The sequence below is a fragment of the Ursus maritimus genome, unplaced genomic scaffold (genome assembly GCF_017311325.1).
Source record: "Ursus maritimus isolate PB19 unplaced genomic scaffold, ASM1731132v1 scaffold_20, whole genome shotgun sequence".
NCBI classification, from domain to species: Eukaryota; Metazoa; Chordata; class Mammalia; order Carnivora; family Ursidae; genus Ursus; species Ursus maritimus.
In genome coordinates this window covers 47,978,633-47,997,365 of record NW_024424453.1, presented here as the reverse complement: position 1 = coordinate 47,997,365, position 18,733 = coordinate 47,978,633, and the positions used below count along the sequence as shown (strand labels likewise).

The following is an 18,733-nucleotide window of genomic DNA, read 5'->3' as shown; positions in this document are numbered from 1 at the left end:
ACACACACACACACACACACACACACACACAGGGGCATATTATGCAGTCATTTAAAAAAAAATCTTGCCATTTCCTACAGTGTGGATGGACCTTGAGGGAATTATGGTAAGTGAAATAAGTCAGACAAAGACAATTACTATATGGTCTCACTTATATGTAGAATCTAAACAAATCAGCAAACCAAACAAAACTTAGCTGCTGTGCATGAATGACATTCCTTCAGGGACACTTAGGACTTGGGGGGGGGGGGGGGGGGGGGGGGTGGTGCAGAGGACATGTGTGAACTGTATTGATTTTTTTCTTATAGTTTAAATAAATTGAATATAAATGAATGAACAAATGAAAAAAAGAACAAGGTAGGAGGATATACTCTACCAGTTACCAACGTTTATTATAAAACTGCACTATAACAGAGTATGGTATTAGTTTAAAACCTCCTACAAATCAAATTAGAATGGCAGAAAAAAATCTTAATTTTATAGACCTATTTATATAAAATTATTTATATAAAATCTAGAAATACAGAAGCATAAAAAATAGTATTTTATTGAATGTTACCTTTGGGAAAAACAGAAAACGTTACAAAGAAAATATTGCAATCCCAGTCCTGTAAGAAAATCATTACTAAGCTCTGATGTAGTATTTACTTGTCTTTCTCTATTCATAGAAGGCAGAGGATCCACCTCATCTGGAAAAATCACAGCTACCATTTCCTGTGCACGTACTCTGTCCCTTGCACGGCCACCCCTCAGTTAATGTCTAATGACACTTACAGAGGAAGACCTTGAAGCAGAGGCTGGTGAGCAATTTTCTCGCAGCCACTCACAAGCCAGGAATGGATCTGGGATTAGAACTGGAATCTGCCTAATTTAAGGTATATTACATCCCAATAGGGGGTGGGAAAAATGGTCAACTCATACCACATATATTGGGGCTTATTAAAAACATTTTCCCATGTCATTAAATATTCATTTAAAATATGACTTCTTGTACCTTCGTAGTTTTCTAACCTATAAGGTATTTAGCTAATCCTTTATTGATGGATCTTTGTTTTCCACTCTTTACTAGTATTCACTAGGGGAAAAAACCCCAAACGTGGTGGTTCAGGGATCACTTCAACGGAGTTCGAATCCTCACTCAATTGTCCTGGCTCTGTGCTCCTGGGTAAGTACATCAACTCCAAGCTTCTTTTCTTTGAAGAGTAAATAAGGTTGTGCACACGAAGCATCCAGCACTGTCTGGAACATAAGCAGCTCTCTTTGAAGACAGATACCAGCTATCTTTACTTTCACTGTTGTTTTTTTTTATTATTAGGAGAGAGAACGAGAGGGAGCGAGCCCGAGAGTGAGTGGTGATGGGAAGGACAGAGGGAGGAGAGAGAGAATCTTAAGTAGGCTCCACACCTAGCACAGAGCCTGACAGGGGGCTCAACATGGTGCTTGAACCCATGACCCTGAGATCATGACCTGGGCTGAAATCAAGAGTCAGATGCTTAACTGACTGAGCCACCCAGGTGCCTCAACTTTCATTGCTGTTTTAAGTAATGTATTAATGGACATTCTTATATACAAATATTTGCACACATCTTTTACTATTTTCTTTTTTTTATTATAATAATATTTTTTAATTATATTGTTAGTCACCATACAGTACATCCCTGGTTTTTGATGTAATGTTCCATGATTCATTAGTTGCATATAACACCCAGTATTATTTTTCTTAAGATACATTCCTAGAAGTGGAATCAAAGGACATTTAAGGTTTAACACATATTGACAGCTTGCATGTCACAAAAGATGTACTAATGCACGAAAGTGCAAGTTTCACGAGACTCTCAACAAGAGCTGTTAAAAAAAAGAACAACTCTGCCAATTTGGCTTTTTTATTATCTTAAGGGAATTTTCTTGGTTACTAATTTAGGGCTACTCTTTTTCATATTTCTTGTTAGGAATGTCCTTTCCATGCCCTTTGTCCATTTTCTCTTTAGGCTACCCTACTTTAGAATTTCAAAATAACTAACGGAGTCCGTCCCTAAAAAGCTGACCATTTTGTTTACTTTGTAACAGTTGGGTTAAGCTGGATTTATGACTTCAAGCAGACAGAAGAAATGCACACGCACAAAATGGTACATTTTGAGGGTATGAGGTGTCTCAGAGGCATTTACCTCATTGAAGAGCCATGGTTAGTCTCTTTCACTGCCTGGGGTTTTTTCCTATGTAATACTCTATGGCGAAGAATCCTAAATGATAACACATGTTCAAGATGGTAATAAAACTGTGCCAGGAAAGTCACAGAACATTTGAAACTCAGACCACTGTTTAGTCTGGCAGCTCTCGTGCTCTTTAATTGTATCACAAAGGCCCCATCTGTACAGCAAACACTGTAATATATTCTGACCAATAACTGTCATCACATAGAATCAGAAGACTTGATAAGGAGGAGGACTTGGTGTTGAGACATGAGAAATAAATTGGGAGTCTGTGCTTTATGCCTCATGTTACATTCCATTCAGCTGGGCTTCGCTTTGTTCGATGGAGTTGACAGTGACAGGTGTACACACTACATTCCCAGACAACGCACGGCTTTATCAAGAGTAGATAAACAACAACAAAAATGAGTCTGCAGCACGTGTACTGTACTACTTCTGAAATAGTAAATTACCTTGGAAAATCACCAAAAGAGAGTGCAAATATTAAAACAGAACTCTGATGCTAAAATCGGCCAGTTAGTACCAAAGGACTTATCCTTTCGGACATTAGAAGGTACACTGATCATACCAAGAGACTTTGTTTAGCTATTATTTCTAGGCTAGAATGCCATGACGGTTTTTCTGGCTGCAAAACCCAAACAAATAAAGGCTTGTAAATTAACTGTAGGACTCAAAAGGAGACCCAATAACCATATAAACACAAAACGTAAGGGCCACCATAGAAATGCTTTACAGCAAGACAATGGTATCTTCGCCCTTTGCCACCGTTTTCAATGCTGCACATTTTAACACCATCAGAAGCAAAATAAATTTGTTTTACGAGTACAAAATAACCAAAAGGCATTAACTGATGAGTCAAAAATCAAAGAAGCCAATAAGGAAAGTTGGAAACTCCCACGAAGCAAAGATAAATATTACTGGTCAAAATAAACATACCTGACATTAATATTCTAGTCTAAGGCAATTGACTCAACTGTCATCTCTACACATTTCTTTATGAGCCGATAAAATAAAGATTTAAAGACTATTCCTTTTAAATCCTGAAGATAATGATGCCTATGGTGGCTGGATGAAGAAATGGAAACCTGCCTATAATGGTAGAAAATAAAGTCGACCGCTTTGATGCCACACCCAACGTGTACATGAGAAACCAAGTATTGCTCTGAAGGGTATCCATGTTTTGATGGCTAATGGCCTTGAGAGCTTGTGAAGGAAGGGTTTTCCCAACGCCACCATAATAGCCATCTCCTCGTGGGCACTGCGACTGCCACCCTGCACCATCATTTCTACTGGCACACAGGCCACTTGGAACTTTCACCTCCCCCAATGAATTAGCTGGAAAAGCTCACTGCACACTAACACACACAACACTGTCTGCACAAACCCCACAGAAAGGTTGCTCTTTACAGCTCGAGTCATTTCTTGGTAATTCCTACACAGCTGAAGAGCCTTCCACTGATCTAGGCCCAACACGTAACTGCTCAGGGGTGTGATCTAGCCCTGGCATTTCCATCACGCTCTGACAGCCCAGGCCAGACCTCCTGCCGTCAAGGAACGACGGTATTTGAGCACTGTGATTGTCAGGATGCTTCCATGCACCTCTACAATGGCCACAGAGTTTGCAGAACAGTCTCTGGCTCTGTCAGGAGGTCTGGCAAGCCTAGGGCTGTTGACAGTGAGGAGCTGAGGAGAAGGTGATTAGGGCTGCATGCACTGCCCACTTATCAGGGCTCCAGCAAGCTTTACTAGGAAACACATGGAGAATCACAGCCCCAAAGTCTGGCCCCAAAGGCGTAAGTCTGAGCAAGTAATGAGCGGGTGATAAAATATGGCCAAGGGCATGGTATACCTGAGATTTAACCCACATTCTAGGTGTATATGTAGCAAGGACCTTGGATGTCACTCACTTTAAGAAGGAGTTCAAAGAGAACGTGTAGGAATGCTCCAATAATCTATACAATCCTTAACTCATAAAAACCACTGCCCCTGAAGCCTACAATACCCAGGCTAAAAGCTACCTCTATAAGAAGGGTTCCAGAGAGGACTGAGACCCCCAAAAACACGAGTCCATCTGTGCTATCTGGAAGGGCTAAAAATAAACAGTAATTCCAAACAGGCTTACGCGGTTTATTAAGAAAAATGTAACACTTTTTTCCACAGGGAAAATTATTACTTATTTTTAAAGGCAAATATAAAAAGGGGAACTCTTAAAAGTAATGATCACCATAATAATGATCACTATTTTTCAGTGACCACAATACCATTTTTACTATCTGTCTTAAAGTAGGAAACAAAGGATAACAAATGACAACAGCCCCAAATAGAAACACGTAAACAGGTCTTTAGTACAATGCTAGTATTGTTTTCATAAATACTCTACAAATGGGAATATATAATCTAGTTTCCAATTATCCAAATAGAAATGCAATACCTTGACCTCACAATTCATTGACCTCATCATTTCCAAACACTGTTCTTATCCCGTCCTCACGCACCCAATTTCTACAGGTTTAGGATGACTAATGGCTACCGTCACTTCAAAAGTCTCACTTGCAGGCTTCCCAAAGCTAGAATACCACTTCCTAACCTCCTAGTTCAATGGTCCCTCCACGAGTGCAGGGGTTCCAACACTCTCCCTTAGAGAATGCTGCAGGGGACACCCCCAGGGTACAGGATGTCAGTCTGGCAAGCCACTGCTTACCCCCTTTCTTCATCGGTTTTACCCTTCCTCCAAGATCAAGAGTTGGGCAACTTTTCTAGTAAAGGATCAGAAGTAAATACTTTTGGCTTTGCAAGCCATATGGTCTCTTTCAAAACTACGCAGCTGTGCCACAGTAATGCAAAAGCCACCACAGACAATAAACAAATCCATGTGGCTCTGTTCTGATAATATCATATCAACAAAAAGCAGGTGGGCTGGATTTGGCCCATAAACTGTAGGTAATCAGCCTCTGTACTAGATCCTTCTTGTCAACATAGAAATGTCTCTAAAATATTGCTCATCCTGAAAAGCAACAAGAAATGCCTGTGACCCCCTATCTCCTTCCAGCTCCCCATTTTTCAGCTCTCCTTTAGAGGAAAACCCTCTCTCTAGATTTATTGAGGTTCCCTGTCTCCACCTCATGATTCCCTCCCCAATGAACCCCACACCAGGCTTTTGCTCCACATGTCAGTGAAAATAAGCCCTCAAGAAGTTACTCCTGTTGCCACCGTAATGGTTCCTTCTCCATCCTCATCTTACGGACACTCTCAAGAGCATGTGACACTGTGAGTACGCCCTCCCTCTGAAAGTCCCTGAAAATCAGAGGCTTGCTTCTTTACTTATGAAGCTAGCATTCATGCAGACAGTCAACTCCACCACCTTCCCGGGGAAGCTCTGAGCACCCTCTCGAAAACAGCTGGCCCCAGCCCATCATTCCCCATTCTCTAACCCTGCTTTCTGTTCTTTATACCACTAACTGAAATTCAGATTTTTTTTTAATCTATTTCCTTGGTTATTGTCTGTGATCCCCATGGAATCATAAGCTTCATGAAAACCATGTCTGTTCTATCTCAGTGAACACAACGTTTTGTGGGGTGACTCAAGGAATGAATGAATAATATTAACTTTTCTTGCAGGTAGAAAACTATCAAAGCCGACTCTGCTCTGAAAGTCCATAATTCTATGACGGAAATAAACTGCAAAACTTCAAGAGCTTCTGTGGAAAACCGAAAAGAAGCAAATGAATTTAAGGAAATACTTCAGGGGAAAATGTTAGGTTTATTTTGTTAAAGATGATGATATCTCTGAACGTCTATTTAAGTACAGAAGGAAGGAACTGTGAATTATTGTTGATTGTAGCCCCCAAAATACCAGGGGCCACTATGACTAAACACTTCCACTAAATGCTGGCTTCTGACATGACATGCAGTGAGCGGCTCAGGTCTGGGCAGCATGTGGCCAGAGACACAATCATGTAGGACTCCCAGCCAGGCGCTGCCTGCCACTCCTTAAGGAGAGCTGTCACCAAGCCCACGTGAATCAAAAGAGGAAAACTGAAATGACCAAGCATATAGGCTGTTATGAGAATATTCAAAGATTAATTTGCTTCTGACAAGAGAGCCAAACTGTCTCCATGGACCCAACTGAACCCCATACAGTAAGGATAGGCAAGGAAATGTTCACCAGCTCACCATGAACTTAGGGAAATCTCCGTGATAGTAAGTAAGATAATGGAAGAAAATAAGCAGAAGTGTATACTTCCACCAGGAGCAGACAAAAACCACATTACGAGTTTTTTTCTTTCTGAAAACATAACGTCGAAACAGGTTTCAATGACCATCTTTTCCTCACACATGATTCAGGAAAAGAGAATGCCTTGGATCAGTTCCTAAGGTTTTAGGTTGGTGTCCTTCCATAATTCTATCAGAAACAGAATGCCGGGGTAGAAAGAATACTTCCTCCATGAGTGCTTACATAAACACTTTTGTTCCTGTAGGAAATACTGCAATGAATTATAGCCTGATTAACGTAATCAACCCAGTTGGTGTGCTTGAAGTCATCAGCACAGGAGGGTCCCAAACCTAGGAGGATGAGGGAAGGAAGAGGTTCCACTGAACCAGGAACCAGGATCATATTATTAACCAGATTTGTGCAAGGAACTGCCACAGTGATAAAAATCAAAGAAGGATGGTGCCAGAACCCAGTGACGATGGCTGAGGGACACAAAGGAGAATCACGTCTTTGCTCTTACCAGATCCACCTGACAGTGAAGATGAGTGGGTTGAGGAACTGGACCACTCCTCTAAGTAAATGTGATGCAAAGGAACTGAAAACAATAGGACTCCAAACTCCACTGTGATACTCACTTGGGTTTGTTTTTAAAAGAGGCTTTGCTGCGGAGTACAAAGAACAATGGACCAGGAAGTCTGATCCAAAATCTGATCTTCTTCAAATTGACTTGGGGCTTGGGGCACACAAATTCCCTCCGGGACCTCGTTTCCCTCATGTGGAAAACGAAGACATGAGCCCAGTGTACTAATCATGTCTTTTTATTCTGTACTTTTGTTTCTTTAACATCTTGAGGCCTTGCTAACTCTGGAGGAAATGCCCTTCCCAGGGCCAACTGATTCTCAGAGACAGCAAACAACTCCCCTTTGAGCTTGCCTTTCCTGTGCAAACCAACCAACCCAGAGCCATAACCCCAACTGCCTCCTTTATGGTGCTCTTCCACTCCAGGCCAGGCTGACGCCCCAGAGCCAGGTACTGGACCAGAGCTCGCCCCCATTCACCCCAGGGCCAGGTACCAGCTGACTAGAGATAGCCCCGACACTCCCACAGACCAGTGAAATTATTCAAACTAGTCCAGCCCAAACCTGCTCACTTGTTCCTTCCTTTGTAAACTATAATAAGGGCTCTGGTCCACATTTGCTTCTCACTTCCTCTGCCTCTTGACTGACCCTACTGCTTCTTCATGTGGCCGCCTTTGGCGTGGTATGGCCCCTCCTCTTTGGATCTGTGAGTTTAACAAGCTATCTTTTCCAGGGAAGTTTTCACCTGATCTGTTGACCTCACCACATCACACCTCACCACACCAACACCAAAAAATCTACATTTTAAAACACCCGGATAACCTCCAAAGTCCCATAACAGCTCTAAAATTCTAATATTTCTATATTCGCATGAAAAAAAGGCCCAAAAAAAGTTCTATTCCTTTAGATCAGGGATCAGGAAACTGTGTGAAAAGGGCTACAAAGTAAATATTTCAGGTTTTGCTGGACACAAGATCTCCATCTCAGATGCATCTGTGTGTGTCCGTAAACTTTACGACTCTTTAAAAATGTTAATACCACTCTTACCTCCCAGGCCACGCAAAAACAGGCTGCAAGCCAGTTGGCCCTGTGGACCATGGTTTGCCAATCTCTTTAGATGACAGGGTAAGTCAACAGACCTAAGGACATCTTGTGAAACACAAAAAGCTTTATTGAAGCCCCACTCAGACTGAACATAGCTCTGCAATGCACAACTGGGAAAGCACTATTTGCAAAGGTGTACAATAAACTCTAAGCGCTTTCCTTAAATGTAAATGTCACAGCAAAAAGAGTCAACTGAAACCATCCACCCTGACCTAGAAATAGCTTTCGATTGCAAAGTACTGTTCTACTAACCATTTTCAAAGACAGTTAACCACCACTAGCAGTTGAAGAAAACGAGCTTTTCTGGAAAAAAATAAAATGCTGAACTTCCCAAGAGCAAAACAACGCTTCTAACTGTTAAAAGGATAATCTCAGGGGAAGTACACAAAATACCCCAGCAAAGCTGATCATTAAGGCAATTTTAATTTAACTTCCAAATTCTTCTCAACTAGTATTTAAGTAGTAACAATATACATGTCGAACAAGGGTGCAGCACTGTAATCCCAAAACAAGGCAGAGAGAAAAGAAAACAAAAAAAAATAAAGTTTTTGGTTCAAGGAACTGATGAAGGGTGCAAACCCAAAATGGCTCAGTATTTTCAATCTTTTACACTTGCTTTATCCCCTGAAATGACCGTACTTTAGTAAGAAGTATAGATATGTACTCAATTTGAACAAGTGGCTAGGAACACTGGAACACGGGCTATGTCCATGAGAGAGGAAAGAGAAGGTAAAAATAGATGCTCAAAGGCTCAGCGCCTATTGGAAAAACCTTGTGTTTTATTCCACAAGTGCTCGTAAAGAATAAATGGGGAAGCCACAGAAGAGTGACCCTAGAATGGAAATGGGAGCCACAGAGACTCAGAGATTCACTTGCTTGTCATGATGAGGCTTTTTGATATCCACAGGCAACCTGAAAAGCAGCAAATTATTTCTGGAGAAATCAATTCATTCTAATTTTAACAATAAAGCATTACTCTATTACATAGCTCTTTCGCTCACAGATTTCATCAGAGGAAATATATAGCTGGGTAAATTCAGCAAACTGGGGGGGGGGGAAGAGACACCTAACTGGCTGATTTTAATGACAGAGAAACGTCTCAAACATCTCTGATATTTCTGATAATTTGGGCTTTTAGTTTCATCAGGCTACAAAATTTAAATTAAAATATATCAGAATATGGCAAAAACAAATGTTATTAAGAATACAAATTCAGGGGCGCCTGGGTGGCTCAGTCAGTTAATGTCTGCCTTGGGCTCAGGTCATAATCCCAGGGTCCTGGAATCAAGCCCCAAGTCAGGCTCTCTGCTCAGCGGGGGAGTCTGCTTCTCCCTCTCCCTGCTGCTCCCCCTGCTTATACTCTGTCAAATAAATAAATAAAATCTTAAGTATATATATATATATACTTTTAATATATTAAAAGGCAAATGCGTATGGAAGGCGTCTTGTGCGAGGGATGTTCTCTATGGCTCCCACAGTTGTGTTTGGAAAGTCAAACTAATAAGACGGCTCCATGCAGTTTGTTTCTGTTATTGAAAAACTGGTGGGATTTTTTTCTTCCAATTCCTTGTAGGGTGTTGGAGCTCTGGTTTCAGTCAGTGTCACCAGACATTTCTTTCTACTCTCAAAGGGGATACCTCTTCTAGGAATACTTCCTTTGCTAGATCTTCCTCTAATCGTATGAAAAAGAGAAGTAAGGAGAAAGGGGGTAAGGGGAGGAAGAAGGGAAACACTTATACAGCATTTTCTGTGGACCAGATGCTAATATTACCCCCATTTTCCAGAGGAAGGAACTTAGGTACAAACAGGTTAAGAAACTTGTCCAAAATCATATAACGACTTGGGTTAAATTCCTTTAGGTGCTCCCATAACCTTCTACACATGACTGTACCTTTGAAATTATTGCACTGTTTTATAGGAACTTATTGATAAATGTCTCCTCCACTAAATGTTTAGCACCTTGAGAGGAAGAACTTTAACTGTCTCTTATCCTTGTATCATTCAGTAGTTGCTGATTAGTTGAATGAACGTATGAACAAATGAATCAATGAGCGTATGAACGAATGAACCAAAAACCAATGAGGGACGTCAGCTGAAGCCTGGTGACTGTAAAGGCAGAAGTATTTTTCGCTGAAGGCTCTATCTTGGATTCACCATGAATTTCATTTAAGAAATCACTAAAATTTTATTCTTTGAAAGGCATTTCTGTGAATCTTGCCATAAAACAAACAGCTCTAACATTTTTTGAGCAAACTAAAATGATAATCCTTAGATACAGAGCATAAACAACCTTTTGCAATTCAAGGGAAGAGGTAAATTTTGCTCCAAAAGAACTCAAGATGTTAAAATTCAATTTGTTTGCTAAGGAAGATTTGCTGTAAGCTAATTAGCTCTTAATGGAAACAAGCTCCTGGGGTACTGCTCTCCCTGAGAACAATGGTTCAGTGCAACCTACTGTAAAATTGAGGAGAGAGAAATAGGCAGAGGAGTTAACACATCCCTCTGATAGTAACATTGGACCAACATGGTAAACAATTTACCTTTCTGCTATCAACCCAGTAAGAAACTAAATTTACCAGGGCAGTGGTGTTAAAAAAAAAAAAAAAAAAAATACCAGTCAGGTACAACGCAGATTTGATTGTGCTCTTGTCCCTTGATTGAAGGAACAATAAATTCGCAATTGTACTCTAAGCTTCTGAGGATTTCTATATCCACTAAGAATCCTCTAAAATAAGAATAAACACAATGAAATAACGTTGCACTTGGCATAAGATGATTTAATGTCCCAGTGGTTATTATTTGGTACTCTTAATGCAGTTGACCCTTGAACAACACTGGTTTGAACTGCATGGGTCTCTAACACATGGATTATTTTTTTTTTTATAAATACAGTATAGTACTATAAATGTCATCTCTTCTCCTTATGATTTTCTTTTTTTTTTTATGTTTTTTTATTACATTATGTTAGTCACCATACAGTACATCCCTGGTTTTTGATATAAGGTTCGATGATTCGTTAGTTGCGTATAACACCCAGTGCACCATGCAATACGTGCCCTCCTTACTACCCATCACCAGCCTATCCCATTCCCCCACCCCCCTTCCCTCTGAAGCCCTCAGTTTGTTTCTCAGAGTCCATAGTCTCTCATGGTTCATTCCCCCTTCTGATTACCCCCCTTTCTTTATTCCTTTCTTCCCCTTATGATTTTCTTAATAACATTTTTTCTCTAGCTTATGTATGTATATAATACATATGACATATAAAAAATGTGTTGATTGACTGTTCATGTTATCGACAAAGCCTCCAGTTAATACTAGACTCCTAGTACTTAAGTTTTGGGGGAGTCAAAAGTTACAGAGTTTTGACCATGCCTCTCACCCCTGCATTGTTCAAGGGTCAATTATATATACAAGTTTAAATGACCATACCTCAAAGAACATGATGCAGACAGAGCCAATAAATAAGTTAAATTTATAATAAATGGTTCATGATAATTTAACATTACTAGAAATCTATCTGTACATAAAAATCAAGGCATTCTACTCTTGGTATACACTTAGAATCAGCCTTCTGCTTAGAAGTCACTGCTACCAAGCAACTAGGGACAATCTCCTGGGTTGAGTTGCCATTTTAAGATACAGGCCAAAGTTAGGGATGGGTGACACTCTTCTCAGGGTTAGACCTAACTTTGTTTTAATTACAGTAACCAACTAAACATAAAACATTCATAAAAACTGACCTAGTATACCACAAATAAATAAAAATTGGCAAGAACAAAAATATGATCTGATCACAAAGCAATAAAACTAGAAATTAGTAACAAAGAGGCAATATTCACCTATCACAATGGCAAAGGTCAAACACACATATACACTAATGTGGTAAAGGTCTGGCACACACAGGCACTCTCATACACTACTGGTGGAGAATAAACTGGCACAACCTAGATTGGGGGCAACTGGGCAATACTCTTCAAAATACAAATGCTTAGACCAGTCGTTCCCAAGCTTTTCTGCACATTGTAATCACCCGCGAGAGCCAACAATTACTGATGCCGGTGTCCAGCCCTGGAGGTCTGTATTTAGCTGGGCTGGGTGTGGCCAGTCTTTAGACTTTTGAAAGATTCCCCAGATGACATGAATGTACAGATAAGTTTGGGAATTGCTGGCTTATGTACCCTTTGATGAAGTAAGTCCACTTTTCATTACTTATCCTACACATATATATTCACACAGGTGATGAATGGCCTATGTCATTAATTGTAGCTTTATTTTATAATACCGAAAGTTTAGAAAAACATAAATTAAATGTTCACCAAAAGGGAACTAGTTAAATAAATATGGAGTATTCAGAAAATGCAATGCTTCGGCATCTGTTAAAAAGAAGCACAGATGGTATGTGAATTATATCCCAATAAACTGTTGTATGTATTTTTAAAAAGAAGTGCAGAGTGGTGCATACAGCATACTACCATCTATATGAAAAACAACACACACACACACACACACACACACACACTGATTAGAGTGGCTTTCTCCTTGGGTGAAAATATGCTTTTCTCTGTATACTCTTTCAAAAACTGAAATTTGTAATGTGTTATGTATTAACTCCGAAAAAATCAAATTTTCTCTTTTTCTAAAAGAACTATTTATTTATTTGAGAGAGAGAGACAGCACGTGCAAGTGGGGGGAGGGGCAGAAGGAGAGCAAGAATCTTAAGCAGGCTCCACACCCAGCATGGAGCCCAATGGGGGGCTCGGTCTCACAACCCTGATCATGACCTGAGCTGAAACCAAGAGTCAAACACTTAACCAACTGAGCCACCCGGGCACCCCTTAAAAAATAAATCTTAAAAATTAGAATGAAATATAAAATCAATCTGGTCATATCATTCTCCCAGCAAACAGAATCTGTATAAGCTAACATTCAAAGGGGCATGAGAGAACATTCTGGAGTGATGGAAATACTCTATCTTAATAGAGGCGGTGGTTGCACAATTGTACATGTTTCTCAAAACTCAGAAAATCGCATAGCCAAAATGAGTGAGTTGTAGCCTATGTAAATTATCCCTCAGTGAACTTGACTTTAAAAAAATCTTTTTAAAGCTTATATGACAACTGAACAATGCCAGTAGGAATGCAAATTGGTACAATGAATCTGGAAAACTGCTCGGCAGTATCTACTCAATCTGGGCAAGTACCAGCTCTGTGAGCTAGTATTTCCACGCTGGCATGGGGGCCCAATGGAGGCACGTGCACAGATTCACCAAGGAACATGTGAAGGAAAATTCACTGGCCAAACTACACAAGACAGCGAAAAATCGGAAAGTTGTTCAAAGTAAAATGGATTAGCAGACTATGGTGTATTTCTGCAATGGAAAGCCAGGCAGGGGGTGAATCAGTTTGAGGAGTGGCATTGCCAAGACCAAGGAACTGTTGGCAAAGAGCATGAGCAAAACAATACAAATGCCCCAACAACAGAAAGAGGTATTCAACCTCACTCATGATAAGAGAAATGCAAATTAAAAGTACTCTGAAATAATCTATCTCATCATGCTGGAAAAATTCCAGTGTAATGACACATTCTGATGGCAAAGCTGCAGGGAGACAGGCATCCTCAAACATGTCCCTTGGAGATGCAAAATGGTAAAATACCCATGTAGGACAATATGGCCATACCTTAAACAAGGTTTTTCAAATGCATTTATACTTTGATACCTAAATACCAATTTTAGGAATGTATCCCATAAGAGGTACAAGCATACATACAAGATGATATAGAAGATTATTCATTTTTTGCAATATCGCAAGATTAGAACTCAAGTCTATCCATTGGACACTCATTAGATAATGAGTGGAATGGAAGATTCTGTAACTATAAAACCTAACAGGGAAGCTCTCTATGTATTGCTACAGAAACAAATGTTGGGGATATGCTGTTAAGTGACAAAAATCAAGGGGCAGAAAAACAGACATTATATGCTGCTTGTGTGTAAAAGGGAGAAATGAGAAAATACATATTTACATTAGCTTGCATTAGGACATAAAATAAACAAAAACAGTTAGCCATTTGTGATAATGGGAAGGTAAAGGAAGAACAGAATGGATAGAGGAAGGAACAACACTCCTCGGTATCTATCCTTTGATAGCTATATCTATCTATCTATCTATATAGATAGATCTCTAACTCTCTCTATATATTTATCTATATATGAATATATATTTTGCCCTGATGGAAATCTATTGCCAATTTCAAAATGTTACAATTTTTTTAAACTCTAGTTAGATAAATAAGAACAAACTCCGAAGTCTAATTATGTATTACTTTTCCTTCCCCATCCCTCCCGTCAAGGTGTGTGAGTAGACTTTGCAAGTTGCACCTAGTTTGCTACAACCTGTGGGCCTAGGACCTCCCTTTAAAGGTGTGGGGCGGGGAAAGAGTGGGTGGATGGCAAAGGCTTTTAATGCTTTGCTCTTCACCTCTGGAGAGCCGTCACCAAAACCGTTTGCCTCTTTCATAAGAAAAGCAAGCAAACAGAACAGAGGAATGAATCCAGAAAGAGACCTTATATACAGCAAAGGTGGTATTTAAATGGATGCTGGAGGGTCATAGGTAGTTTTAGGCAACAAAATTATTTGGATATCTCTGTATTCAAATTTATCTTGCCCATTCAAACTGTTACACAGTATTGTATATTATGGCTATATTATAATTTAAAAATTATTTTTCTCATTTTAAAAATTATTTGCCTAAGTGGAAATCTTTGTATATATAGGAGTTTTTCTCTACAAGAGATATTTCAAAGTAGAACTGAAACTGAAGGCTATGCACCTTTAATAGTGAAATATAGTTAATAAACATTAAGAGGTTCAACATTATTAGTAGGTAAGTAAATGCAAAATGAAATGTCATTTTCATCCATTAGCAAAGATATCACCAAGAGTACGAATAAACACTGATATAAAAAAATCTCCCAATTTTTATTTACCCCAAAGATACAGACATAGTGAAGAAAAGGGCCATATGTACCCCAATGTTCATAGCAGCATTGTCCATAATAGCTAAATCGTGGAAGGAGCCAAGATGCCCTTCAACAGATGACTGGATTAGGAAGTCGTGGTCCATATATACAATGGAATATTACTCAGCTATCAAAAAGAACGAGTTCTCAACATTTGCTGCAACATGGACGGCACTGGAGGAGATAATGCTAAGTGAAATAAGTCAAGCAGAGAAAGACAATTATATGGTTTCTCTCATCTATGGAACATAAGAACTAGGAAGATCGGTAGGGGAAGAAAGGGATAAAGAAAGGGGGGGTAATCAGAAGGGGGAATGAAGCATGAGAGACTATGGACTCTGAGAAACAAACTGAGGGCTTCAGAGGGGAGAGGGGTGGGGGAATGGGATAGGCTGGTGATGGGTAGTAAGGGGGGCACGTATTGCATGGTGCACTGGGTGTTATACGCAACTAATGAATCATCGAACTGTACATCAAAAATCAGGGATGTACTGTATGGTGACTAACAATATAATAAAAAAACATTTAAAAAATCTCCCAATTTTGATAAATAAAAAGGCAAATTTTAGAAAAATACATACATAGTGATACTAAGATTTTTTTAAAAAAATCAACAACTAGAAAGCAATGCCATTTATTTCTGTATATGCATACTGAATTTAAACAGTCGGAAAAGATTCAGGACAGACACACACCAAAACAACAACTATTACCCCTGGGACAGAAACCTGTGTATGGCAGTGTGGGAGGGAAACGAGGAAGCCTAGGGGACCTCTTGATTTTACTGCTGGATTGTAATACACACACAGTATATTCAGATGTTACTTGTCAGAGCAAAGAACAACATTTATAAAACTTAGTTCACTGAGAGGTGCCTGGGTGGCTCAGTTGGTTAAGCGTCTGCCTTTGGCACAGGTCGTGATCCTGGGGTCCTGGGATCCCTGCTCTGCGGGGAGCCTTCTTCTCCCTCTCCCTCTCTCCCCCTCTCTCTCTCTCCCTCTCTCTCTGTGTGTGTCTCATGAACAAATAAAATATTTTTTTTAAAAATTAGTTCACTGAATTCTGCTTGTAAATGTAAAAAAAAGAAAAAAGAATAAAGTGTCTTCCAAGCTTACTCATTTTTAAAATAAAAAGACATATAAGTCATCAACTTCACTAGGTTCTTCCCCTCCAGGTGAGGAAATTCAGATGAATTTTATAGAGAGATGGCAAAAAGAAGGAGTCTAGAAAGCATGCTGCGTGAGCAAGAGTCAACATTAAAAAAGTAAATGCCATCTGCTCCATCTAATGAAAGGATACAATCAGTATACAGTATTAGTACCTGGTATCAAAACTCCGGGAAAGAAGTAACTATGTGTATTTATATTTGACTTCTAATACAGATACACTCTTTATAATGAAATTTCTTCTGTAGGAAGAGAGAACAGTACCTTTGAGTGACGAGGTTGGAAGGCCCATTGGTCAAACTTTTAAAAGGCTATAGAGACACAGGATTCAGAACTGGCAAGGGTAAATGCCCCCCAAACTCTTCTGCAGCATGGCACGGAGAGTACAAGGTAGTATTTACATGTCACTATCTGGAAATGAATGAGGCTGCTCACAGCAGAAGGCAACCGGCCTGAAATCTACATCAGCCTCAGCTCTGCAGATGACCCAAAGCCCGAGAGTACTTTGGCCCCCCAGGGACTCAGTCATGGCACACTCCCGTGCCCTGGCCCAGCCACTAGAAAGGTGGAGGTTCAGCCTTCACTCCATATGGATGGTCTCTACAAACAGACCTTCCTGTTCACTACTAACCCTGATGGTGGCTCATCACCGCGCAGTTCCTTCTGTGGTAGAACAACGGAGCAGAGGAAAACAAGATGCTTGGGGCTGCGTGACTTAGTTCTTTCCTAAAGACCAACCGTGGAGGTGTCTGACCCCGAAGGTCCTGGGACATCGCCTAACAACCACAGTGAGCTTTCCTGACTGAAAGCAAGGAGGGCCGCCTCTTCGCCGCCGCTTATGGACCTGGGGCTCTCTGACAAACTCTCCTGCGCCAGACTGAAGGCAGCTGCAGTCTCCTAGAAACTAGCTCTAAAATATTCGGTATCCTCACGCGTAGTATCTTCCATAGGGGCGAAAGCTCTCCCCGGCTGAATAAAAGTATGTCAATTTAACAAAACGGTAGAAAATAAAGAGTCTATAAATGCTATACAGATTTAACAAACAACTGCTCAGTACAATAGGAAGCACCCATTGACATTTTTTAAAGAATGTGTGTTAGAATTTTCTCTTTAAATAATTTATAATTTCTTAAATTTTTTTAATGTTTTTAAGATTTTATTTATTTATTTATTTGACAGAGGGAGACAGCCAGCGAGAGAGGGAACACAAGCAGGGGGAGTGGGAGAGGAAGAAGCAGGCTCCCAGTGGAGGAGTCTGATGTGGGGTTTGATCCCGGAACGCCAGGATCACGCCCTGAACCGAAGGCAGTCGTTTAATGACTGAGCCACCCAGGCGCCCCTATAATTTTTTTTTAAAGATTGTATTTATTTATTTGACAGAGAAAGAAAGAGAGAGCATAAGCAGAAGGAGCGGCAGGCAGAGGGAGAAGCAGACTCCCCACTGAGCAGGGACCCCGATGCGGGGCTCAATCCCAGGACCCTGAGATCATGACCTGAGCTGAAGGCAGACACTTAACTGACTGAGCCACCCAGGCGCTCCAAGAATTTATAGCCTTAAAGCATCATGAATTCCAGAGTATGCAATCTCCAATAAGGGATAAAAATATGAGAATGAGACCCAAAACCGCATAAATGCAAGATACCACAAACCATCAGACTTGAGTTACTTCAGTAACTCAAACGTTAGTCTTTCAGAATCTCAACATCTTTAACAATTTCAGAACATATAAAATTCACTTTAAAGATGAAAAACAAGAAAGCTGGAGTTACAGTACCTGGTGAAAGTCGGGTTGTGTTCCGTCATTGCAACCAGCAATTTCAGAGCATATGCTGGGACTGGGTCAGGCTCTGTGAGGATGTGCTCATACCTGCAATGATAAAGTGATCAAAAACGGACTCAGTGGTTTTCTTCGCTTACCCTCTCCTCTGAACAGAAGCAACATACCATAAGGTGCAAATATAAAGCTACTGAAATAAACGTATGAGCTATAGGACCTGCACAGGATATTTAACCTCATGGAACTTCAAAGAGCTTCACTCAGCAGCGGGGGGTGAGGACACTGACCTGCCTCACAGAGGTCTGTTTTGGGGAGGATTCAATGAGATAATCCAGTAAAAGGATTAGTATTGGGCTGCACACATAGTAAAAGACCAATAAAAATTAGGCATTCGTGGCAGGGTCCCCAAGAGCACCCTCAAGTTCAGAGATGTGCTCATGATAGATATTCAGTAGACATGGCCGGGACACAGAGATGAATCCTAAGGGAGAAGGACACAGGTGGAGACTGGAGGATTCTGTGCATAGGCTTCCTTATGCTCTCTCCCACCCATGAGAGGTCAGACAGAGCACAGTCTTTTCCCTGGCAACAAAAATGCAACTCATGGGCTACAGAGGGGAGGGGGGTGGGGGAATGGGATAGACCGGTGAAGGGTAGTAAGGA

At 40.4% G+C, this 18,733-nt stretch overlaps 1 protein-coding gene across 4 annotated transcripts in view; it reads right to left on the bottom strand.

The window, feature by feature from the left end:
* ULK4 (unc-51 like kinase 4) overlaps positions 1-18,733 on the bottom strand; it is a 596,079-nt gene that overhangs the window by 345,533 nt on the left and 231,813 nt on the right. For all 4 annotated transcript variants that reach the window (XM_040636925.1, XM_040636927.1, XM_040636926.1 and 1 more), the window contains one exon: positions 18,068-18,160. In XM_040636925.1, coding sequence (XP_040492859.1) covers positions 18,068-18,160 — 93 coding nt within the window. The remainder of the gene's footprint in view (positions 1-18,067; positions 18,161-18,733) is intronic.